At 37.2% G+C, this 27400-nt stretch overlaps 1 protein-coding gene across 1 annotated transcript in view; it reads right to left on the bottom strand.

Annotated features, from left to right (window-relative positions):
- LOC128661585 (cadherin-10-like) overlaps window positions 1-27400 on the bottom strand; it is a 543762-nt gene that overhangs the window by 73298 nt on the left and 443064 nt on the right. Inside the window, exon 7 of the mRNA XM_053715824.1 lies at window positions 14161-14297. Coding sequence (XP_053571799.1) covers window positions 14161-14297 — 137 coding nt within the window. The remainder of the gene's footprint in view (window positions 1-14160; window positions 14298-27400) is intronic.

Raw genomic sequence — 27400 nt, forward strand, 5'->3', positions numbered from 1 at the left:
AATTGGCCGCGAGTCAGCAGGGGGTGGCGTTGCATCAGCAGCTCTTGTGAGCTGCTGGTGCAATGTTAAATGCAGAGAGCGTATTGCTCTCCGCATTTAGGGAGGTCTTGCGGACCTGATCCACAGTGTCACAGTATTGCATTGCACATATCCATTTCTAGACAGGCTTCTAATTTGTAAATCATCACCTCCTATCAAGCCTGAATTGACTCAAATACATCCGATAAATGTATAGGTCAGACTGTAAGTCGGGTCACTCAAATTGAAGTGAATTGACATGGAGATTTTCATACAGGTTTACTTTTACTTTTGTGAAAATTAAAAAAAGCTAAGAAAATATTACCAGCTATAGGGGGCTCTCTGCTATTAACCAAACAATAATGGCAAATAATAAGCAAACAATTTACATATAATATTAAACAATAAACTAAAATAAGTCCAGAAAAAAATAATAAATATATAAAGGCCTGTATCACTCAGTAGGCTGCTTGCTCTTCTAAGGTCAGGAAAACCCAACAAGACACCATCTTAAAATAGTAAAGCATGATACTGTTGATCAAATATAAAACACATCACAGATATGCAATGATTTCTAAAAACAGTGCTAGTTTCTCACAATGGCGTTGGCACTAAAGAAATTCAATGCAAATCAAGAAGGCTGATATTAACAGTCTCCAACAGACTGATGCCATGGTGTAGCTGCTGTACCTTCAAGTGTAAAAAAGCTTCAATAGGAGTACTTGTGCAAACAAGTAAAACATTTATTAGAAAAAAAGTTGCTAAAATTTGCACAATATCTGCAACTCATTTCTTAGCACCAGACTGTTTCATCAGGAATTGCATTGATACAATGTTTGCACTTTTTGAACAACTCATTAGCCTAACTTAATTACCCTTAGCAACACATTGGTTTACACAAAATTATGCATACTCCTAAAAGCTAAAACGTAACAATCTAAAGCATAATAAAACAGTAATAGAAAAAAAACATACTGTATCATAAAAACATATCTATCAATAAATATAGGCGCTAATATTGATCCTTAATAAGACAGATCAGCATCCCCAAACTATCAAATTAATTCATGCTTGTTTAAAAAACAATGAGTATAGACCATGTGACTACTCCGTCATTATGACGAATGTATAAAAGCAAATGCGTAATATAAAATTTGTATAGGCAAGTTAATATAGAATGTAATATGAATAAAGTTTATAGGCATGAATGAAATAAGAGAAAAACATAAAATAGACGTGTGAAGGTGATGTGTGTGTGTTAAATAAATAATGAAGGAAATGGGAAAATAACGTGTAGTAAAGAAAATGGCTTGTATAAACTAGTTTTAGTAACTTTGATAAATGGAGACAATAGGGCGAGTTAAAGAGATGTCGGCTGTGCTGACCTTCTGGTAATTCTGTTTTACCATGGACATGTAATATCAATTTGCAAGTCAATTTTATCAAGGTCCAGTACTATTGATATCACAACATGCACTAGCATTAAAGCTCCACTTTTAAACTGGGTCAGTAACTGCCTTAAAGGGATAGAAAACCCTTACCTTTTTTTTTTTTTTGTAATTCAGAAAATACAATAAATAAAAAAAAAAAAGTTTCCATTTTAAATCTATTTATTTTTTTCCCATGGTATTCTTGAAGAGATACTTAGGTAGGTGTCTAGAGGACTATGGGGCTTATCTATCAAGCTCCAAATGGAGCTTGATGCCCCGTGTTTCTGGCGAGCCTGCAGACTCGCCAGAAACAGCAGTTATGAAGCAGCGGTCACAAAGACCGCTGCTCCATAACCTGTCCGCCTGCTCTGAGCAGGCAGACAGACATCGCCAGAAATCAACCCGATCGAATACAATTGGGTTGATTGACACCCCCCTGCTGGCGGTCCATTGGCTGCGAGTCTGCAGGGGGCGGCGTTGCATCAGCAGCTTTTGTGAGCTGATGGTGCAATGCTGAATACGGCGAGCGTATTGCTCGCCGTATTAAGCGAGGTCTGGCGGACCTGATCCGCACTGTCGGATCAGGTCCGCCAGACTTTCTTAAATAGGGGCCTACATGTCAGAAAATAGTGCTGCCATCTAGTGCTCTTGCAAATAGATAATATTCTTCCAAATCTGCTGCCATATAGTGCTCTAGACATCAGTAAATCAGAAAGTTGTATACAATTGCATGCTCTATCTGAATCATGAAAGGAAAATTGGGGTTTCACATCCATTTAATATAGTGACTTTTCAAAGAAAAAAAATAGAATAAAATATTCATCGGCATACTGCCGTATTCAGCTTATAAAAAAAAAGAAAACTGTCATGTTCACTGTTATATATTCTCAAACACTGGTATAACTCTAACCATGACCTGTTCACACCTGATGTAAAATAGAATCTACAAGAAAACTGTCATGTTCACTGTTATATATTCTCAAACACTGGTATAACTCTAACCATGACCTGTTCACACCTGATGTAAAATAGAATCTACAAGAAAACTGTCGTGTTCACTGTTATGTATTCTCAAACACTGGTATAACTCTAACCATGACCTGTTCACACCTGATGTAAAATAGAATCTACAAGAAAACTGTCATGTTCACTGTTATATATTCTCAAACACTGGTATAACTCTAACCATGACCTGTTCACACCTGATGTAAAATAGAATCTACAAGAAAACTGTCATGTTCACTGTTATATATTCTCAAACACTGGTATAACTCTAACCATGACCTGTTCACACCTGATGTAAAATAGAATCTACAAGAAAACTGTCATGTTCACTGTTATATATTCTCAAACACTGGTATAACTCTAACCATGACCTGTTCACACCTGATGTAAAATAGAATCTACAAGAAAACTGTCGTGTTCACTGTTATGTATTCTCAAACACTGGTATAACTCTAACCATGACCTGTTCACACCTGATGTAAAATAGAATCTACAAGAAAACTGTCATGTTCACTGTTATATATTCTCAAACACTGGTATAACTCTAACCATGACCTGTTCACACCTGATGTAAAATAGAATCTACAAGAAAACTGTCATGTTCACTGTTATATATTCTCAAACACTGGTATAACTCTAACCATGACCTGTTCACACCTGATGTAAAATAGAATCTACAAGAAAACTGTCGTGTTCACTGTTATGTATTCTCAAACACTGGTATAACTCTAACCATGACCTGTTCACACCTGATGTAAAATAGAATCTACAAGAAAACTGTCATGTTCACTGTTATATATTCTCAAACACTGGTATAACTCTAACCATGACCTGTTCACACCTGATGTAAAATAGAATCTACAAGAAAACTGTCATGTTCACTGTTATATATTCTCAAACACTGGTATAACTCTAACCATGACCTGTTCACACCTGATGTAAAATAGAATCTACAAGAAAACTGTCATGTTCACTGTTATATATTCTCAAACACTGGTATAACTCTAACCATGACCTGTTCACACCTGATGTAAAATAGAATCTACAAGAAAACTGTCGTGTTCACTGTTATGTATTCTCAAACACTGGTATAACTCTAACCATGACCTGTTCACACCTGATGTAAAATAGAATCTACAAGAAAACTGTCATGTTCACTGTTATATATTCTCAAACACTGGTATAACTCTAACCATGACCTGTTCACACCTGATGTAAAATAGAATCTACAAGAAAACTGTCATGTTCACTGTTATATATTCTCAAACACTGGTATAACTCTAACCATGACCTGTTCACACCTGATGTAAAATAGAATCTACAAGAAAACTGTCATGTTCACTGTTATATATTCTCAAACACTGGTATAACTCTAACCATGACCTGTTCACACCTGATGTAAAATAGAATCTACAAGAAAACTGTCATGTTCACTGTTATATATTCTCAAACACTGGTATAACTCTAACCATGACCTGTTCACACCTGATGTAAAATAGAATCTACAAGAAAACTGTCATGTTCACTGTTATATATTCTCAAACACTGGTATAACTCTAACCATGACCTGTTCACACCTGATGTAAAATAGAATCTACAAGACAACTGTCATGTTCACTGTTATATATTCTCAAACACTGGTATAACTGTAACCATGACCTGTTCACACCTGATGTAAAATAGAATCTACAAGAATACTGTCATGTTCACTGTTATATATTCTCAAACACTGGTATAACTCTAACCATGACCTGTTCACACCTGATGTAAAATAGAATCTACAAGAAAACTGTCATGTTCACTGTTATATATTCTCAAACACTGGTATAACTCTAACCATGACCTGTTCACACCTGATGTAAAATAGAATCTACAAGAAAACTGTCATGTTCACTGTTATATATTCTCAAACACTGGTATAACTCTAACCATGACCTGTTCACACCTGATGTAAAATAGAATCGACAAAAAACTGTAATTTTCACTGTTATATATTCTCAAACACTGGTATAACTCTAACCATGACTTGTTCACACCTGATGTAAAATAGAATCTACAAGAAAACTGTCATGTTCACTGTTATAGATTCTCAAACACTGGTATAACTCTAACCATGACTTGTTCACACCTGATGTAAAATAGAATCTACAGAAAACTGTCATGTTCACTGTTATAGATTCTCAAACACTGGTATAACTCTAACCATGACCTGTTCACACCTGATGTAAAATAGAATCTACAGAAAACTGTCATGTTCACTGTTATATATTCTCAAACACTGGTATAACTCTAACCATGACCTGTTCACACCTGATGTAAAAAAGAATCTACAGAAAACTGTCATGTTCACTGTTATATATTCTCAAACACTGGTATAACTCTAACCATGACCTGTTCACACCTGATGTAAAATAGAATCTACAAGAAAACTGTCATGTTCACTGTTATCTATTCTAAAACACTGGTATAACTCTAACCATGACCTGTTCACACCTGATGTAAAATAGAATCTACAAGAAAACTGTCATGTTCACTGTTATATATTCTCAAACACTGGTATAACTCTAACCATGACCTGTTCACACCTGATGTAAAATAGAATCTACAAGAAAACTGTCATGTTCACTGTTATATATTCTCAAACACTGGTATAACTCTAACCATTACCTGTTCACACCTGATGTAAAATAGAATCTACAAGAAAACTGTCATGGTCACTGTTATATATTCTCAAACACTGGTATAACTCTAACCATGACCTGTTCACACCTGATGTAAAATAGAATCTACAAGAAAACTTTCATGTTCACTGTTATATATTCTCAAACACTGGTATAACTCTAACCATGACCTGTTCACACCTGATATAAAATAGAATCTACAAGAAAACTGTCATGTTCACTGTTATATATTCTCAAACACTGGTATAACTCTAACCATGACTTGTTCACACCTGATGTAAAATAGAATCGACAAAAAACTGTCATTTTCACTGTTATATATTCTCAAACACTGGTATAACTCTAACCATGACCTGTTCACACCTGATGTAAAATAGAATCTACAAGAAAACTATCATGTTCACTGTTATATATTCTCAAACACTGGTATAACTCTAACCATGACTTGTTCACACCTGATGTAAAATAGAATCAACAAGAAAACTGTCATGTTCACTGTTATATATTCTCAAACACTGGTATAACTCTAACCATGACCTGTTCACACCTGATGTAAAATAAAATCTACAAGAAAACTGTCATGTTCACTGTTATATATTCTCAAACACTGGTATAACTCTAACCATGACTTGTTCACACCTGATGAAAAATAGAATCAACAAAAAACTGTCATTTTCACTGTTATATATTCTCAAACACTGGTATAACTCTAACCATGACCTGTTCACACCTGATGTAAAATAGAATCTACAAGAAAACTGTCATGTTCACTGTTATATATTCTCAAACACTGGTATAACTCTAACCATGACCTGTTCACACCTGATGTAAAATAGAATCTACAAGAAAACTGTCATGTTCACTGTTATATATTCTCAAACACTGGTATAACTCTAACCATGACCTGTTCACACCTGATGTAAAATAGAATCTACAAGAAAACTGTCATGTTCACTGTTATATATTCTCAAACACTGGTATAACTCTAACCATGACCTGTTCACACCTGATGTAAAATAGAATCTACAAGAAAACTGTCATGTTCACTGTTATATATTCTCAAACACTGGTATAACTCTAACCATGACCTGTTCACACCTGATGTAAAATAGAATCTACAAGAAAACTGTCATGTTCACTGTTATATATTCTCAAACACTGGTATAACTCTAACCATGACCTGTTCACACCTGATGTAAAATAGAATCTACAAGACAACTGTCATGTTCACTGTTATATATTCTCAAACACTGGTATAACTGTAACCATGACCTGTTCACACCTGATGTAAAATAGAATCTACAAGAATACTGTCATGTTCACTGTTATATATTCTCAAACACTGGTATAACTCTAACCATGACCTGTTCACACCTGATGTAAAATAGAATCTACAAGAAAACTGTCATGTTCACTGTTATATATTCTCAAACACTGGTATAACTCTAACCATGACCTGTTCACACCTGATGTAAAATAGAATCTACAAGAAAACTGTCATGTTCACTGTTATATATTCTCAAACACTGGTATAACTCTAACCATGACCTGTTCACACCTGATGTAAAATAGAATCGACAAAAAACTGTAATTTTCACTGTTATATATTCTCAAACACTGGTATAACTCTAACCATGACTTGTTCACACCTGATGTAAAATAGAATCTACAAGAAAACTGTCATGTTCACTGTTATAGATTCTCAAACACTGGTATAACTCTAACCATGACTTGTTCACACCTGATGTAAAATAGAATCTACAGAAAACTGTCATGTTCACTGTTATAGATTCTCAAACACTGGTATAACTCTAACCATGACCTGTTCACACCTGATGTAAAATAGAATCTACAGAAAACTGTCATGTTCACTGTTATATATTCTCAAACACTGGTATAACTCTAACCATGACCTGTTCACACCTGATGTAAAAAAGAATCTACAGAAAACTGTCATGTTCACTGTTATATATTCTCAAACACTGGTATAACTCTAACCATGACCTGTTCACACCTGATGTAAAATAGAATCTACAAGAAAACTGTCATGTTCACTGTTATCTATTCTAAAACACTGGTATAACTCTAACCATGACCTGTTCACACCTGATGTAAAATAGAATCTACAAGAAAACTGTCATGTTCACTGTTATATATTCTCAAACACTGGTATAACTCTAACCATGACCTGTTCACACCTGATGTAAAATAGAATCTACAAGAAAACTGTCATGTTCACTGTTATATATTCTCAAACACTGGTATAACTCTAACCATTACCTGTTCACACCTGATGTAAAATAGAATCTACAAGAAAACTGTCATGGTCACTGTTATATATTCTCAAACACTGGTATAACTCTAACCATGACCTGTTCACACCTGATGTAAAATAGAATCTACAAGAAAACTTTCATGTTCACTGTTATATATTCTCAAACACTGGTATAACTCTAACCATGACCTGTTCACACCTGATATAAAATAGAATCTACAAGAAAACTGTCATGTTCACTGTTATATATTCTCAAACACTGGTATAACTCTAACCATGACTTGTTCACACCTGATGTAAAATAGAATCGACAAAAAACTGTCATTTTCACTGTTATATATTCTCAAACACTGGTATAACTCTAACCATGACCTGTTCACACCTGATGTAAAATAGAATCTACAAGAAAACTATCATGTTCACTGTTATATATTCTCAAACACTGGTATAACTCTAACCATGACTTGTTCACACCTGATGTAAAATAGAATCAACAAGAAAACTGTCATGTTCACTGTTATATATTCTCAAACACTGGTATAACTCTAACCATGACCTGTTCACACCTGATGTAAAATAAAATCTACAAGAAAACTGTCATGTTCACTGTTATATATTCTCAAACACTGGTATAACTCTAACCATGACTTGTTCACACCTGATGAAAAATAGAATCAACAAAAAACTGTCATTTTCACTGTTATATATTCTCAAACACTGGTATAACTCTAACCATGACCTGTTCACACCTGATGTAAAATAGAATCTACAAGAAAACTGTCATGTTCACTGTTATATATTCTCAAACACTGGTATAACTCTAACCATGACCTGTTCACACCTGATGTAAAATAGAATCTACAAGAAAACTGTCATGTTCACTGTTATATATTCTCAAACACTGGTATAACTCTAACCATGAATTTACTCAAACTTTCTGTTGTGTGTCTCTGTGTGCCACAGTGAGCATGTAGAAGAGAAAGTGCAGCAAAGAAATGTCTAAGGATTTGAGAACAAAAATTGTGGAAAAGCATGGACAATCTCAAGGTTACAAGTCCATCTCCAGAGATCTTAATGTTCCTGTGTCCACTGTGCGCAACATTGTCAAGAAATTTACAGCACTGTAGCTAATCTCTCTGGACGTGGATGAAAGAGAAAAATTGATCAAAGATTGAACCAAAGGATTTTTCGAATGGTGGATAAAGAACCATGATCAACTTCCAGACAAATTCAAGCTGACCTTCAGGCACATGGTAAAAATATGTCAGCTTGCACTATACATTGCAATCTGAATGAAAAGGGACACTATGGTAGGAGACCAAGGAGGACCCCACTGCTGACACAGAAACCTAAAAACGCCAGAATGGAGTTTGCTAAAACTTACTTTAGGAAGCCAAAATCCTTTCAGGAGAATGTGCTGTAGACAAACGAAACAAAATTACAGCTTTTTGGTAAAGCCCATCATTCTACTGTTTTCATGAAAAAAAGAGGCTTTTAAAGAAAAGAATACAGTCCCTACAGTCAAACATGGTGGAGGTTCACTGATGTTTTAAGGTTTCTTTGCTGCTTCAGGCACTGGATTTCTTGACTGTGTGTGTGGCATTATGAAATCTGAAGACTACCAAAGAATTCTGTGGTGCAATGTAGGGCCCAGTGTCAGAAAGTTGGGTCTCCTCCAGAGGTCATGGATCTTACAGCAGGACAATGACCCAAAGCACACATCAAAAAGCACTCAGAAATGGTTTAAGACAAAGCACTGTAGAGTACTGAGCTGGCCAGTAATGAGTCCAGATCTCAATCCCATAGAGAACCTGTGGAGAGATCTCAAAACAGCAGTTGGGAAAAGGAACCCTTCCAATCTGAGAGACCTGAAGCAATTGGTTATGATAGGCTTGCTCCACACAGGGTTATTGCAAACATTTAATCAGTCAAAAGAGCTATATCTGTGAAGCACAATACAACAAGGTATGTCTTTAATTTCAAAGTAAGAAAAAAATGTATTCTCTAATTTCCACTTTTTAAAAAAAAAAAAAAAAATTAGGGAGCAAACATTATAGAGTCTTAAAATATGATGTTTTCAGAAGTTGGACCGATTCACATAGACCCCTATATCTGATGTCATTTTTGTCTATTTCTGAAACCTAAGTCAATTTTCTAAAACATCTTAATCTGTTGAAATAATCATTTTGTATGAGCAACTTACATAAAAAGCACTGAAAAATTGATATATTTATATTTATATTACATTTTTATGGCAATGTTCTCCATTTATCAATGTAATGGGGCAGAGGCCACCCCTAAATTCCCATGACCAATAAAATGAGCAGGGGCTTTCAATCAGAAATGGCAGAGAGGTTAAGGAAAAACAATCTTAAGACCATTGCTTCTCAACATTTATAATTTCTGATAGTGCATGCAATTTATACAACTTTTTAATTTACTTTTATTATCAATTTTGCTTATTTCTCTTGGTATCCTTTGTTAAAGAGTTATCCTAGGTGAGCTCAGGATTGTGCACATGTCCTTGGCCATCTGGCAAGTATTTGCTACAATGTTTAAAACAATGTTATACATAGTTGCATACTATTATGCTTTACAGTGTCTGGGGCATTCTATGGCAGCTGTTTTTGCAACTATATACAGCATTGCTATAAACTTTGTTGCAAACATTGCTGCCAGATGGCTAAAGACACATTCTTACTCCTGAGCTCATCTATGATTACCGTTTAAAAAAGGATTTCTTTTGGTATAATGCATTTAGGAGAATGGAGTTGAACTATTAAGTATATATGTGTCAATATCCAAGTGCGAGCCTGCACCGAAGCAGCTCCAAAGCTGCATCCTGCAGCTTGATACCATTAGTCTTAAAAATCAACCTCAAATGAATTAGTTGAATGAATGAAGGACCATTCTTGTTTAACAATTGCATGCTCTTATTCTTTAAAACATGCAATTATAAGACTAGCAACCCTGCACCTATATGTGCTTAACCTCTGCAGGGCATTACTGGACTCAAGCAGAAACTACTGTTGACCCAAACACTAGTTGCATAGCAGAGTTGTGGGACTAGCACTGCAGATTTTAACACCAGCAGTTTCTGCTCAGGGCCAGCGGTGCTCTACAGGTCCAGGGAGGTAATTTAACTATGTGTTTAACCCATTAGTGGGGGATGGGAGGAGGTGCTAGGGTTGTACAAGCTTTGGATTGTGCAATGTTACATGCAAGCATTAGATGCTGCTTGCTCAGCCTGAACATGGGTGGACAGGTTCCCCTAGCTGAAAACATTGTGTAGTAGCAGCTGAATAAATGTTGTCCATAGTGTTTGACAAATCGTGGGAGCAATGCAGGCATATCACTTGAAATTCTAGTTCTGGCTAATGCCTTTTTTATTATTATTCATCCATACACTTTTATATAAATCAAAAGCCTAGCTCCTAATATAAGGTGACCAGATTTTTAAAATGAAAACCGGGGACATTTTTTTTTTAATTGGTAAATGGTATTTTATTAGCATATTATCTTCAAATTATATATGCAGTGTATTTGGTATGTGTTAATGGAGTGATTGTATGCTATATATATACGTTATTTCTCACATTTCGACCATGAGATTAAAAAAAAAAAATACTTCTTAGAATTTTTTGGTATATGACTACCAAATGTTAAGAAGATAGAATTGAGAAAAATGTTTCAATGCATATTTTGTATTTTACTCTTACTCTTGTCCGCCGCACATAGATAAATGCCCTCAGCATACATTGTCGGCATCTATCATTGCACCAGCAGTTCTGGTGAACTGCTGGTGCAATACCGCCCCCCTGCAGATTTGCAGCCAATCGGCCGCTAGCAGGGGGTGTCAATCAACCTGATCGTATTCGATCTGGCTGATTGCTTTCCGCCACCTCAGAGCTGGCGGACGAGTTAAGGAGCAGTGGTCTCAGGACTGCTGCTTCTTAACTTCCGCTTCAGTGAGAACTGAAGGGGAGAGGGTCGGAAGCAGCATCCGCTGCTTCATAAATAGACCCCAAAGTATCAATTCAGAATAGTAAAATATTGCATGTTAACAACATTAACAACTGAGCACATGTCCTCTTTTTTAATTTTATGTGACATTCCCCAGCATATTGCATGTTATACCACCACTTTTAGTGGCATGTTTCTGTCTCATATTCTATCTTACTCCTGGTAGTATCTGAGTATTAGGTACCCACATACTGCATCACAGGTGGCACTGGTTTGTTAGGACCCCCAATTTTTGCTGTAGCACCCCTAGGAGGTGCCAACAATCATGTATAATTCAGACTGTTTTACTCATCATGCAGGAATAACTGGTATAAAACAATAATCCTCCAGAAGTACCATCCACTTCTTATTTAGTTTATGGGCAAATTTTGTTAGTACCCACAATTTCTAATCTCTAGAATTCCCAATTACAATTAGTAGCTGAATGTTACTAAATAAGGTTATCCCTATCATAAATAAAACTCTTTCAACCAATAGAGTTGTGGGCATTGCCTTTATTAGCCAGTCAGCAATCTGTCCCTTAGAATGAGCTGAGCACAAACAAGCTGTAAAAATATTTTTTCATGAAAAAACAAACAAACTATATTTAACATGTTCAGTTTCTGCTCTTTCAAATGCACAGTATTTAACAGTTTCATTTTATTTTAGTGTAAGTCTCAGTAAAGTATTCCCTGCCTGACTAGAGAAAGCTTGAACTCCATGGGGCAGTGACTTTATTGCCAGTCCCTCTGTGGCACAGAATCAAACAAAGAGTGCCAAAATAAATGTTTACTACACATATAGCACTCAGCCATGCACCACTTCCAGCAGCCCAGAACACCTTCATCCGTAAATGGCCTCAGGAAGAAGTTACCTGAATAAACCAGTCTCATTAGAAGTTGTTCCATAAATACCTAATAAAAAAGTCCTGAAAATCTACTATAAAATTAGCATGAAGGTGTAAGAATTAATTCATGTAGCAATCATGCCAAAAATAGGTAGAAGCACACCCTGCTGTCTTGTCACTGGATATTACATCGTTACCAGCAGATAGGCAAATAGTTACTTACCTAGGTCAGGAGCTTCGCTCTTCCCTCCTGCGCGCTGCCTGCCACTAGAGCACTGGGACAAAGTGAGTTATCAGGTGAAAGATAACTTCCTCCCAGCGCTTCCTGGGGACATTTCTGGGGACATAATTTGTCCGGGGACAGTCTCCTCAATCCGGGGACTGTCCCCAGAAATCAGGACCCTCTGGTCACCCTATCCTAATAATTGTATGGGTGCCTCCTTCATAATCTAGGTAGATCCAAATATTCAAATATATATTTATAACTAAACCTTCTCTAGTAGCAACAACCTTAAACAGAAGTCAATCATATAACAAATATGCTTCCTATGGTGTATCAAATGGACTGTTGTTCATATAAATACCCCTTTTATGTTCCAACAAAAATAATATAAATATGTTATAAATGTATTATAATAATAATATCTATGTTGAAATTAAATATATGTATATCATAGCTTACAATTATTGCACCACAACAGTATATTAAATAGCATACATGATCTAAAATAGATTTATATAAAGAAAATAAACCGCTCTTGATAATAAAATGGATCAATAATATACGGTAAATGCTAAATGGGAAGTGACTAGTAAGAAGATGCTAGCACAATCATATTGAACATAAAGATACTGTAAATGCTGATAGATCCCTCCTGACCTGTAAAATGTAATATTGATTGAACTTGGCAAATTAATGTTTGTAAAAGAAAAAGTGAGACCTGAAAACCAAACACACACGGAAAACACAGGAACCATTCATACATAAAACTATACTCAGTAATGCAATTGGAAACAAAACAAAATAAAAAATCCATTACCAGTAACAAAAGGAATGAGACTGAATTAAGTTACATTATTCTTTCAATATTATCAGATATTGCTTTTATAATGGATCGTTATATGAAATATGCTGGTTTGATTAATAATATGTAAAAATAGATATCACTTTGGTCTAAAATGTTGACTAAAGAGATCACAGTAGCAACTCAATTAACATATTATTAATGCAAGTATCAAATAAAACATATTATAAACATAACATCTGTGCATTTAAGAATTTGCAACATTTACAATGTGTAGAAATATTTTGTAAACTCTACACAAATTAATAATGATACAAAACTATATGATAGGTTTCAGTGTCATTTTCATTAGCCCCAATGCTAAATACTGTATGTACATACATGGAAGATTTTATTTATTTTCTACAAATCTAAACTTGATGGCTTTTGGCAATTTTTTTTCATTTTTTTTTTTATTAGATTCTTGCTTTAATGAGTAAGGTCCCAGATTCTGTCTATTTAATTAAATAGGGACAAATTTTAATAAAGTCTTTGTTTGATGCAAAGCTTCACAGCATGAATTCGGAGTGGAATGACGTTGCTTGACATTATGCATTGTTGATTAGAACAATGAAATGTTAGAGATGAAAAAAAATAGACTGAGCGTATAAAAGATTGCAAAATGATAATTCTCTAAATGATTACATACAATATGTATGGTACTGAAAACAAAAGACATTTAACAAAAGAAAAATTGTGCAAGGCTGTAAACAAAGTATGATTTTAGAGCAGTGCCGTATCTCTAAGCATACACCATTGTCCTAGGTTAGACATAAGTAATCAATGGTACTGTAATGAAAAATATAGGGTTAACAGCGGTGATTGCAAAATGGCTTACTAATTTCTGTGGCTATAACGGTAAGATTATGCCATTGGGATATTTCACGGTCCAGAGGTTTTGCTGTATAAATTGATCCGTTTCCTGAGTGTATATTAAAGATTCGATCAAGGTCAGTGTGGCGATCCAAAGAGAACCTGCAATGAAAAGAAAAAAGAAAAACATGAAGCTGCTGAAATATATATACTACACAACACAAACTAGACTTTTTTTGTCTTACATTATTATTTAAACAATAGTTATAACAGATTACTAACTTCTGTTTTGTTGTTTTATGTTCCTATTTTGAATTTCGAGTATTTAATGCAATGAAAGTGAGTGGTTATTTACCCTGATTCATAAAATAATTGTGTTAGCTGAAAGCACTTCTCAGTGCTACATTAAAGGTATATAATACCCAAATTTTTTCTTTCATGGTTCAGATAGAACATGCAGTGTTAAACAACTTTCTAATTTACTTCTATAATACATTTTGCTTCCTTCTCTTTTATTAAAGAGCAGGGATGAAAACTCAGGAACTTGCATGTGCCTGCAAAACTATTTGTTAGCAGTTCTGCAAGAATGCCATCAATTTACAAGAGCACTAAATGACATCACTAGATGACATGTAGTGCTTCAGATACCAACCTAGGTATCTCTGCAATAAAGAATATCATTGAAACAAAGCAAATCTGAAAGATATAAATTTGATTTTATTTTTATTTTTTGCTTTATCTGAATCGCAAACAAAAATATTTGGGAGAAATATCCTTTTAAATTCAGGCTCTAAATTCAAATAGGTGATTATTATTATTTGTAATTGTTTGCTATTAACCACCTTTACATGATATGAATGACAAGACAGATTGACTAGTAAGCTTAGATTTTAAACAAGATAAAACATGACAGTAAACTTTGAAAGTGAAAGTAATCACCTTATAATGACAATATTTTCTGCAGTATTCCATCAGATTAACATACCAGCAGAGTCTGAAAATTATTATAACTGATTAACACCTTGTTTGCTGCAATTGTTTTCTTTTCTTATTTGGAGATTTCAATCTGGCCTTGAGTCTGGAGATGAGAGATCTTGCCATTGTCATTGTATTAACAAAATCTCCATTGTTTAACTTCAGCAGAACTGATTAGATAACAAACTGCAAATTAAGGACAGATAAGTGGCAGGTGTAGGTGTGCGAAGCCTATGTGCTCTTTCAGTTTCCAGGACTGGAAAATCCACAATTTTCATGCTTAAATTACAGGAAAAGGGGAAAAAATAAATAATGGAAGTATGTTTGCTATGCATAATTATACATTGTATATTACAAACTCAAAGGATTACTACCCCTCTAAATAAGTTGGCATTGTCAAAAATAACATATAACAATAATAGTAATTTTTATGGTGAAAAACTGTAATACTGAATTGGATTTATTTTACTATCCCAAAAATAGTAAATATAAATAATTTTCTTTTACAAACATACACAGTGACAACATATCATATGTGTGCCACCTGGCCACTTAGTGTCCCTTCCCTATACTGCAGGATGTATTTCATTAATGTTTTATTTGTTATCATCTCTTCTGGGACAGAGTGCTTTAAACTCATTACCCTCGCTAAAAATCAATATATTCTCACATATTTTTGTCGACTGCTAGCTGTAAAGAATGAAATACAATTCTAGCAATTCACTTTCTATTAAATATACTTCCTTTTTTATTGTATTGTATTTTTTTGATGCAATCAAAGATCATATATTTGCCATTGTTTCTCCTTTCTTCCCTATTCCCTAGGTATTCTGAAGACAAAAAAAAAAATAAAAAAAAATAAAAAAGTAAATGCAATCAGCTCTGTATTTCAACCCGAAGACATAATTCAAAGTTCAAGAGTATATTTAAGTTCAGATTGCTTAGAAACTTTTACCCAACAATAAAAAATGGCTAGTATTCGCCTGTAAATAAATGCTAACTTACGGCTAGATTTGGAGTTTTGTCCGTAACGACCCGAAAAACTAACGCCAGCTTTTTTCTGGCCGCACCATAAAAATAACTCTGGTATCGAGAGTCCACATAAAGGCTGCGTTAGGCTCCAAAAAAGGAGCGTAGAGCATTTTTAACGCAGCTTCAACTCTCGATACCAGAGTTACTTACGGACGCGGCCAGCCTCAAAAACGTGCTCGTGCACGATTCCCCCATAGGAAACAATGGGGCTGTTTGAGCTGAAAAAAAACCTAACACCTGCAAAAAAGCCGCGTTCAGCTCCTAACGCAGCCCCATTGTTTGCTATGCGGTAACCCTTCCTACGTCTGCACTTAACACTTTAACATGTACCCCGAGTCTAAACACCCCTAACCTTACACTTATTAACCCCTAATCTGCCGCCCCCGCTATCGCTGACCCCTGCATATTATTATTAACCCCTAATCTTCCGCTCCATAAACCGCTGCTACTTACATTATCCCTATGTACCCCTAATCTGGTTCCCTAACATCGCCGACCCCTATATTATATTTATTAACCCCTAATCTGCCCCCCACAACATCGCCTCCACCTACCTACAATAATTAACCCCTAATCTGCCGACCGCAAAGCGCCGCCACCTACGTTATCCTTATGTACCCCTAATCTGCTGCCCCTAACACCGCCGACCCCTATATTATATTTATTAACCCCTAATCTGCCCCCCTCAACGTCGTCTCCACCTGCCTACACTATTCTAATAAATGTATTAACCCCTAAAGCTAAGTCTAACCCTAACACTAACACCCCCCTAAGTTAAATATAATTTACATCTAATGAAATAAATTAACTCTTATTAAATAAATTATTCCTATTTAAAGATAAATACTTACCTGTAAAATAAATCCTAATATAGCTACAATATAAATTATATTTATATTATAGCTATTTTAGGATTTATATTTATTTTACAGGTAACTTTGTATTTATTTTAACCAGGTACAATAGCTATTAAATAGTTAAGAACTATTTAATAGCTAAAATAGTTAAAATAATTACAAATTTACCTGTAAAATAAATCCTAACCTAAGTTACAATTAAAACTAACACTATACTATCAATAAATTAATTAAATAAACTACCTACAATTACCTACAATTAACCTAACACTACACTATCAATAAATTAATTAAATAAACTACCTACAATTAACCTAACACTACACTATCAATAAATTAATTAAATACAATTCCTACAAATAAATACAATTAAATAAACTTGCTAAAGTACAAAAAATAAAAAAATATCTACAAACATAAGAAAAATATTACAACAATTTTAAACTAATTACACCTACTCTAAGCCCCCTAATAAAACAACAAAGCCCCCCAAAATAAAAAATGCCCTACCCTATTCTAAATTACTAAAGTTAAAAGCTCTTTTACCTTACCAGCCCTGAACAGGGCCCTTTGCGGGGCATGCCCCAAGAAGTTCAGCTCTTTTGCCTGTAAAAAAAAAACATACAAAACCCCCCCGAACATTACAACCCACCACCCACATACCCCTAATCTAACCCAAACCCCCCTTAAATAAACCTAACACTAAGCCCCTGAAGATCATCCTACCTTGTCTTCACCTGATCGGAACAGCCAATAGAATGCGAGCTCAATCTGATTGGCTGATTGGATCAGCCAATCGGATTGAACTTGATTCTGATTGGCTGATTCCATCAGCCAATCAGAATATTCCTACCTTAATTCCGATTGGCTGATAGAATCCTATCAGCCAATCGGAATTCGAGGGACGCCATCTTGGATGACGTCCCTTAAAGGAACCGTCATTCTGCAGTTGGACGTCGCCGGAAGAAGATGGGTCCGCGGTGGAGGTCTTCAGGATGGAGCCGGTCGTCATCGGATGAAGATAGAAGATGCCGCTTGGATCAAGATGGTTGCCGGTCCGGATCGCCTCTTCTTCCCGGATAGGATGAAGACTTTGGAGCCTCTTCTGGACCTCTTCAGGCACCGGATGATGGATCGCCAACCCCTGCTTGGGTTGGATGAAGATTTTGGAGCCAGGACGGATCGGTGATACCTTGTGAGGTGAAGACAAGCTAGGATGAACTTCAGGGGCTTAGTGTTAGGTTTATTTAAGGGGGGTTTGGGTTAGATTAGGGGTATGTGGGTGGTGGGTTGTAATGTTGGGGGGGGTATTGTATGGTTTTTTTTTACAGGCAAAAGAGCTGAACTTCTTGGGGCATGCCCCGCAAAGGGCCCTGTTCAGGGCTGGTAAGGTAAAAGAGCTTTTAACTTTAGTAATTTAGAATAGGGTAGGGCATTTTTTATTTTGGGGGGCTTTGTTGTTTTATTAGGGGGCTTAGAGTAGGTGTAATTAGTTTAAAATTGTTGTAATATTTTTCTTATGTTTGTAGATATTTTTTTATTTTTTGTAACTTAGTTCTTTTTTATTTTTTGTACTTTAGCAAGTTTATTTAATTGTATTTATTTGTAGGAATTGTATTTAATTAATTTATTGATAGTGTAGTGTTAGGTTAATTGTAGGTAGTTTATTTAATTAATTTATTGATAGTGTAGTGTTAGGTTAATTGTAGGTAATTGTAGGTAGTTTATTTAATTAATTTATTGATAGTATAGTGTTAGTTTTAATTGTAACTTAGGTTAGGATTTATTTTACAGGTAAACTTGTAATTATTTTAACTATTTTAGCTATTAAATAGTTCTTAACTATTTAATAGCTATTGTACCTGGTTAAAATAAATACAAAGTTACCTGTAAAATAAATATAAATCCTAAAATAGCTATAATATAAATATAATTTATATTGTAGCTATATTAGGATTTATTTTACAGGTAAGTATTTAGCTTTAAATAGGAATAATTTATTTAATAAGAGTTAATTTATTTTGTTAGATGTAAATTATATTTAACTTAGGGGGGTGTTAGTGTTAGGGTTAGACTTAGCTTTAGGGGTTAATCCATTTATTAGAATAGCGGTGAGCTCCGGTCGGCAGATTAGGGGTTAATAATTGAAGTTAGGTGTCGGCGATGTTAGGGAGGGCAGATTAGGGGTTAATACTATTTATGATAGGGTTAGTGAGGCGGATTAGGGGTTAATAACTTTATTATAGTAGCGCTCAGGTCCGCTCGGCAGATTAGGGGTTAATAAGTGTAGGCAGGTGGAGGCGACGTTGAGGGGGGCAGATTAGGGGTTAATAAATATAATATAGGGGTCGGCGGTGTTAGGGGCAGCAGATTAGGGGTACATAAGGATAACGTAGGTGGCGGCGCTTTGCGGTCGGCAGATTAGGGGTTAATAAGTGTAGGCAGGTGGAGGCGACGTTGTGGGTGGCAGGTTAGGGGTTAATAAATATAATATAGGGGTTGGCGGTGTTAGGGGCAGCAGATTAGGGGCACATAAGGATAACGTAGGTGGCGGCGCTTTGCGGTCGGCAGATTAGGGGTTAATAAGTGTAGGCAGGTGGAGGCGACGTTGTGGGGGGCAGGTTAGGGGTTAATAAATATAATATAGGGGTCGGCGGTGTTAGGGGCAGCAGATTAGGGGTACATAAGGATAACGTAGGTGGCGGCGCTTTGCGGTCGGCAGATTAGGGGTTAATAAGTGTAGGCAGGTGGAGGCGACGTTGTGGGGGGCAGGTTAGGGGTTAATAAATATAATACAGGGGTCGGCGGTGTTAGGGGCAGCAGATTAGGGGTACATAAGGATAACGTAGGTGGCGGTCGGCAGATTAGGGGTTAAAAAATTTTTTTCGAGTGTCGGCGATGTGGGGGGGTCTCGGTTTAGGGGTACATAGGTAGTTTATGGGTGTTAGTGTACTTTAGAGTACAGTAGTTAAGAGCTTTATAAACCGGCGTTAGCCCAGAAAGCTCTTAACTACTGACTTTTTTCCTGCGGCTGGAGTTTTGTCGTTAGATGTCTAACGCTCACTTCAGAAACGACTCTAAATACCGGAGTTAGAAAGATCCCATTGAAAAGATAGGATACGCAATTGACGTAAGGGGATCTGCGGTATGGAAAAGTCGCGGCTGAAAAGTGAGCGTTAGACCCTATTTTGAGTGACTCCAAATACCGGCGGTAGCCTAAAACCAGCGTTAGGAGCCTCTAACGCTGGTTTTCACGGCTAACGCCAAACTCCAAATCTAGGCCTTATTTAGCACTTAGTGAGTCTATACAAGAACTCAAGGAAACATTATAGACAACAGAAATAGGAGAATGTGCTTAGCCATTTAGAGGTTGTTGTAAATCATAAACCTCTAATATGCTAATAAACAGAATGTTATGTTTGAGACATTTCATTCACATGCACCATTTTAAATTCATCTGTTTAAAGTGAAGCTCAATTTTGATGAATAAGTGCCCGTTTTTTTTGATAATCCTATTAAAATCAAGGGCACTTTAATTCATCAAAATTGACATTTCACATGTTTTCTTCAAAAACGTACCTTTTAATCTTGGCAGCCGTTCCAGCACTTCCTTTGCCCATCGCAAGTCGTCTTTGCTGGTCCAAAATGACGAATCCAGCTTCCTCCAATCACGGCGTTGCATCAGGCCAAGATTCCCCCGGGGGGAAGCAGTGATTGGAGGAAGCCGGGTTCATCATTTCTGACGTCTACAGAGGCTTCTGACAGCTGGGGGAATCGCTGGAGCGGCTGCCAGGATTAAAAGGTACGTTTTTGAAGAAAAGAAGTGAAATGTCAATTTTGATGAATTAAAGTGCCCTTGTTTTTAATAGGATTATTAAAAAAGGGGCACTAATTCATCAAAATTGACCTTCACTTTAACCTAATCTGCTATTTATTAGCTCATTTTCTGCAAGTTCTTGTCAAGTAAAAACACCTTGTCTCCTTACAGAATAACCTTATGTAATTTATAACTATCAGAAATATGAAAAAACTATATGTCAATTTTAACTTTAATAAAAAAGGAACTTAGGGTAATTCTGATCTGTTGGCATTTCAAAAGGGGGTTACAAAACATAAAGTGTGTTTTAAATAACATGCCAGATTTATTTAATTGTGCAGTAAAGCAAAGTACATTTTTATATATTTTGTTCATACTTTGAGACATTTTTTGACACAACCATTAGTCAGTCACTTTGCATGAAAAAATAAAAATATTTAAGAATCTAACGGCTAGATTTAGAGTTCTGTGGCCAAAGGGGTGCGTTAGCTACGCGTGCTTTTTTCCCACGCACCTTTTAAATACCGCTGGTATTTAGAGTTCACAGAAGGGCTGCGTTAGGCTCCAAAAAGGGAGCGTATAGCATATTTACCGCCACAGCAACTCTAGATACCAGCGTTGCTTATGGACGCGGCCAGCTTCAAAAACGTGCTCGTGCACGATTCCCCCATACACCGCCGCAACATACATTATAGTTATGTACCCCTAATCTGCTGCCCCTAACACCGCCGACCCCTATATTATATTTATTAACCCCTAATCTGCCCCAAAGAACGTCGCCGCCAGCTACCTACAATAATTAAACCCTAATCTGCCGACCGGATCTCGCCGCTACTCTAATAAATGGATTAACCCCTAAAGCTAAGTCTAACCCTAACACTAACACCCCCCTAAGTTAAATATAATTTAAATCTAACTAAATAAATTAACTCTTATTAAATAAATTATTCCTATTTAAAGCTAAATACTTACCTGTAAAATAAACCCTAATATAGCTACAATATAAATTATAATTATATTGTAGCTATTTTAGGATTAATATTTATTTTACAGGCAACTTTGTATTTATTTTAACCAGGTACAATAGCTATTAAATAGTTAATAACTATTTAATAGCTAAAATAGTTAAAATAATTACAAAATTACCTGTAAAATAAATCCTAACCTAAGTTACAATTAAACCTAACACTACACTATCAATAAATAAATTAAATAAAATACCTACAATTACCTACAATTAAACCTAACACTACACTATCAATAAATTAATTAAATACAATACCTACAAATAAATACAATTAAATAAACTAACTAAAGTACAAAAAATAAAAAAATATTTACAAACATTAGAAAAATATTACAACATTTTTAAACTAATTAGCCCCCTAATAAAATAACAAAGACCCCCAAAATAAAAAAATGCCCTACCCTATTCTAAATTAAAAAAGTTCAAAGCTCTTTTACCTTACCAGCCCTGAAAAGGGCCATTTGCGGGGCATGCCCCAAATAATTCAGCTCTTTTGCCTGTAAAACAAAACATACAATACCCCCCCAACATTACAACCCACCACCCACATACCCCTAATCTAACCCAAACCCCCCTTAAATAAACCTAACACTAAGCCCCTGAAGATCTTCCTACCTTATCTTCACCATGCCAGGTTCACCGATCCATCCACCGAAGTCTTGATCCAAGCCTCCGAAATCTTGATCCAAGCCCAAGCGGGGGCTGAAGAGTGACGTACATCCTCCGGCTGAAGTCTTGATCCAAGCGGGCAGAAGAGGACATCCGGACAGGCAAACATCTTCATCCAAGCCGCATCTTCTATGTTCTTCAATCCGATAACGACCGGCTGATCTTCAAGACCTCCAGCGCGGATCCATCCATCTTCACCGACGACTTCCCGATGAATGACGGTTCCTTTAAGGGATGTCATCCAAGATGGCGTCCCTCAAATTCCGATTGGCTGATAGGATTCTATCAGCCAATCGGAATTAAGGTAGGAAAATTCTGATCCGATCAGCCAATCAGATTGAGCTCACATTCTATTGGCTGTTCCGATCAGCCAATAGAATGCAAGCTCAATCTGATTGGCTGATCGGATCAGCCAATCGGATTGAACTTGATTCTGATTGGCTGATTCCATCAGCCAATCAGAATTTTCCTACCTTAATTCCGATTGGCTGATATAATCCTATCAGCCAATCGGAATTCGAGGGACGCCATCTTGGATGACGTCCCTTAAAGGAACCGTCATTCGTCGGGAAGTCGTCGGTGAAGATGGATGTTCCGCGTCGGCGGGATGAACATGGATCCGGAAGAAAGAAGATTGAAGATGCCGTTGATAGAAGACTTCAGTCGGATCATGGACCTCTTCAGCTCCCGCTTGGATGAAGACTTCAGCCGGATCATGGACATCTTCAGCCCCCCGCTTGGGCTTGGATCAAGACATCGGAGCCAGGACGGATCGGTGTGATACCCGGCGAGGTGAAGATAAGGTAGGAAGATATTCAGGGGCTTAGTGTTAGGTTTATTTAAGGGGGGTTTGGGTTAGATTAGGGGTATGTGGGTGGTGGGTTGTAATGTTGGGGGGGTATTGTATGTGTTTTTTTTACAGGCAAAAGAGCTGAATTCTTTGGGGCATGCCACGCAAAGGGCCCTTTTCAGGGCTGGTAAGGTAAAAGAGCTTTGAACTTTTTAAATTTAGAATAGGGTAGGGCATTTTTTTATTTTGGGGGGCTTTGTTATTTTATTAGGGGGCTTAGAGTAGGTGTAATTAGTTTAAAATTGTTGTAATATTTTTCTAATGTTTGTAAATATTTTTTATTTTTTGTAACTTATTTCTTTTTTCTTTTTTTTTTTTTTTATTTTTTTCTTTTTCAAAAGAGCTTTATTGAAATATAATCGGGTAGATTACAACATAGCATGACATACAATGAATATCAATGTTGAACAATGACAGTTATAAAATCTACTATGTCCATGAACGTAGTCCATTTCTTAAATCATCGTAAGCGCTCTTGTCGGTTTTTTCTTTTTTAAATCAACAATATTATCTAAAACACTGGTAAGATAAGTGTTTAAGAGTGATCTAAACAGTAATAATAAACAAATAACATTTAACAATTAACTCAGTGGGTGTCGTCTTTGGGTATATCCCACAAGAAAAAGAAAAATCACACACCTACACCACTCGATAATATGCGGACGGGGGAAGGGAGAAAAAAAAAAAAAAAAAAAAAAAGGGGGGGGAAAGGGGGGAAGAAGGATGAAGAGAGGGTCCAAAGGAATGGGGTATTATGACAAAGTGTAGAGGGGGGGAACAGCTGTTATGGCCTCAACCAAGGTCTAAGTCCAAGCATAATTCTACGTGGGCATGATGCATGTTCTATGCATCGGCCTCGTTCCTCAGGGCACCCTGCCATTTTACTAGCATTAGTTCATGTGTCTCTGCTCTGTCTGTCTCCAAGTAATGCTTTCTGTCTAGTGTAAGAGTGAGTGTAACCTGAGCTTTCCATAGATCCAGACTTGGGATCAATGTCGACTTCCACCTTTGGGAGATGAGTGTTTTGGCGCTGTTTAGGAAAATTGTAAGGAGTAATTGAAGGGGAGTCTCCCCAACCTCCGGTAAGGAGTGAAAAAGCAGTATGTCCGGTTTTACCGGCAATGTGATTGAGAAAGCCTGTTTAATAAATGCAATAATCTCCAACCAAAAAGGAACTATCCTATCACATACCCACCAAATGTGTAGTAGATCGGCCTCCTCTCCACATCCCCTCCAGCACTTCCCGTCTGTCTTTTTGTATATTTGCCTTATTCTGCATGGGGTCATGTACCAGCGGGACAGGAATTTAAAATTCATCTCTTGGGTGGCAACAGAGATGGATGATTTTTTGTGCTTAAGGAAAATAGCTTCCCAGTCTTTTGGGGGTATATCTGTGTGCAGATCAGAATGCCATTTATGTGTAAATGTGGGTAAAGCATCAGGCGGTATTAGCAGTTTATATATTTTAGATAGCATGTGTCTTGCAGGGAGGTCTAGCATACAGAGGCTCTCGAAAGGTGTGAGATGTCTGGTCAGTAGGGACCTTTTGGCATGTGAGTGGACAAAGTGGGTTACTTGTGCATACGAGAACCAGGAGGTGAAAACAGCATCTTCCATTTCCATCAACTCATTCTGCGGTATCAACGCACCATCTCTTATCAGAGATCCTATCGCCCTGCCCCGGATATGTGCTGTCGGCCTGTCTGAGCGAGTGCTTGTAAACAAGGGTATCTCAGGGTTCCCTCTGAAGGGTGTCAGGGGAGATGGGGTGGAAGATATATGTATTGAGGTATTCAGTGTCTTATCCCACTGTATAAAAACCTCGTTTATCAGTGGGTATAGTTTGATCAAAGGAGATCTATTTTGTGGTAAGAGCCACGCGAGGGCTCCCACATTTCCCACCTCCAAGATATCTGAATCCAGGCGGATCCATTGTTTTTGAGTCGATTGGGTGCACCACTCTGGTATCCTCTGTAGTAAGGTGGCTGTTCTATAGCGCACAAGGTCTGGCACGCCCAAGCCCCCTCTCTCCCTAGGCAAGCAAAGGGTTTTCTTTGAGACCCTAGGTCTGCATTTGTTCCAGATGAAGCTCTCTAACCTAGATTGTAGCTTAGCAAGATATTGGTAGGGCAAGGGTAAGGGAATTGTCTGTAAAAGATAGAGTATTCTAGGTAGAACATTCATCTTTAGTATTTGGATTCTACCGAACCAAGAGAAAAATTTACTGCTCCATCTTGAGAGATCATTTACTATTTCATTTTGGATGAGATTATAGTTGGCCTCTATCATGTGCGCTGGGTCGACCGTGAGGTAGATGCCTAAATATTTGAGTTTTCTGGGCTGGATCTTAAGCGGGCAGTAAGTGACAACATTCTCCAACTCAGTGTGTGGGATATTAACATTAAGGACTTCAGACTTGGTAAGGTTGAGGTGGAAGTTGGAGTATCTGCCATATAACCGGAATTCGTCCAGTAATGCAGGAATGGAACTATCTATGTCGGTCAGGGTCAGTAAGATGTCATCGGCGTAAAGGGCCGCCTTGTAGTCCATGTTGTGTATTGTGACCCCCTTAATCTGCTTATTAAGCCTGATTCGATGTGACAAGATTTCTATGGAGAGGGCAAATAGCAAGGGGGACAAAGGGCACCCCTGGCGTGTACCGTTTCTTATGTGGAAGGGATCTGAGAGTATACCGTTTACTTTAACTCTTGCCGTGGGGTTTGAATATAAAGCAAAAATCTTTTCTATAAATTTATCTCCTATATTCATAGAGGACAGGGCAGTCCTGAGAAACTCCCAGTCCACCCTGTCAAAAGCCTTTTCGGCATCTGTTGAAATTATTGCTATGGGGATACAATTATTTCGGGCGTATGAGATCAATTGGGTAACCTTGAGAGTGTTATCCCTGGCCTCCCTCCCTGGGATAAATCCCACCTGGTCTGTGTGTATCAGTTGCTTTAGTAGGGGATTCAGTCTGTTGGCCAGTACTTTTGCATATATTTTTACGTCCGAATTTAACAATGAGATGGGTCTGTAGCTTTCTGGTCTATTAGGAGGTTTTCCGGGCTTCGGGAGTACTGTAATATGCGCCTCTAACATGGTCTGTGTGAAACCTGCATCATCTTGTAATGAATTAAATAGCTCAGTCAGATGGGGAGCCAATATGTGTCTATATACTTTGTAATATTTGTTACTATACCCATCTGGTCCCGGACTCTTGCCCACTGGCAGGTCCTTTATAGCTTTCATTACTTCTACAGCTGTAAATGGTTCGCCCAAGGCCCCGGAGTCTGCCTCGTCGAGCACAGGACGGCCCGGGAGGGAAAGGTAATGTTTCAATGCCGCCTCTCCGTTACTGTGTTGTGGGGTTGTACTTTCGGGCTGACCTTTCTGCAGGTTATATAATGAGGAGTAATACTGTTGGAAAATTTCTGCTATCTGAAGACTATCCTCAAATGTCCGCCCCTCTTTGTTTTGTAATGAGTGTACGTACATCTTTAATTGTTTTCGACGCAGGGACCTAGCCAAAAGTCGGCCTGCCTTGTTACTGTGTTGGTAGTAATGTTGTTTTAATGAGAATGCTATGCGCTGATGCTCTAATTGCAAATATTGTTGTAGGGCATGCCTACTATGTTGTAAGCGGTCATTGATTGTAGCGTCAGTCGGGGTTTGTTTATGTAGGTGTTCAGCTATCTTGACCTCATCTAGTAAATGCTGATACTGCTGCCTGTTTCTCTTTTGCAAACCTGCTTTATATTTAATGAAGTCGCCCCTTATAACACATTTGTGCGCTTCCCAAACAGTCATATGCGCAAGCCCGTCTCCCGAATTAAGTTGGAAGTATTCTGTCAGTGATTTGTCTACTGCTATCCTAAATAAGGGGTCATTCAAGAGGGAGTCATCCATCCGCCATTGAAATGGTGCCATCGGTGTCTCTGGCCATATCATTGTGCAGGTCACCGGGGCGTGGTCCGACCAGGTTATGGGGAGAATCCCCACAGATCGGACATATGAGAGGCTTAAGGGGTCAGCCAGGAG

Source organism: Bombina bombina, chromosome 5 (assembly GCF_027579735.1).
Source record: "Bombina bombina isolate aBomBom1 chromosome 5, aBomBom1.pri, whole genome shotgun sequence".
Taxonomy (NCBI): domain Eukaryota; kingdom Metazoa; phylum Chordata; class Amphibia; order Anura; family Bombinatoridae; genus Bombina; species Bombina bombina.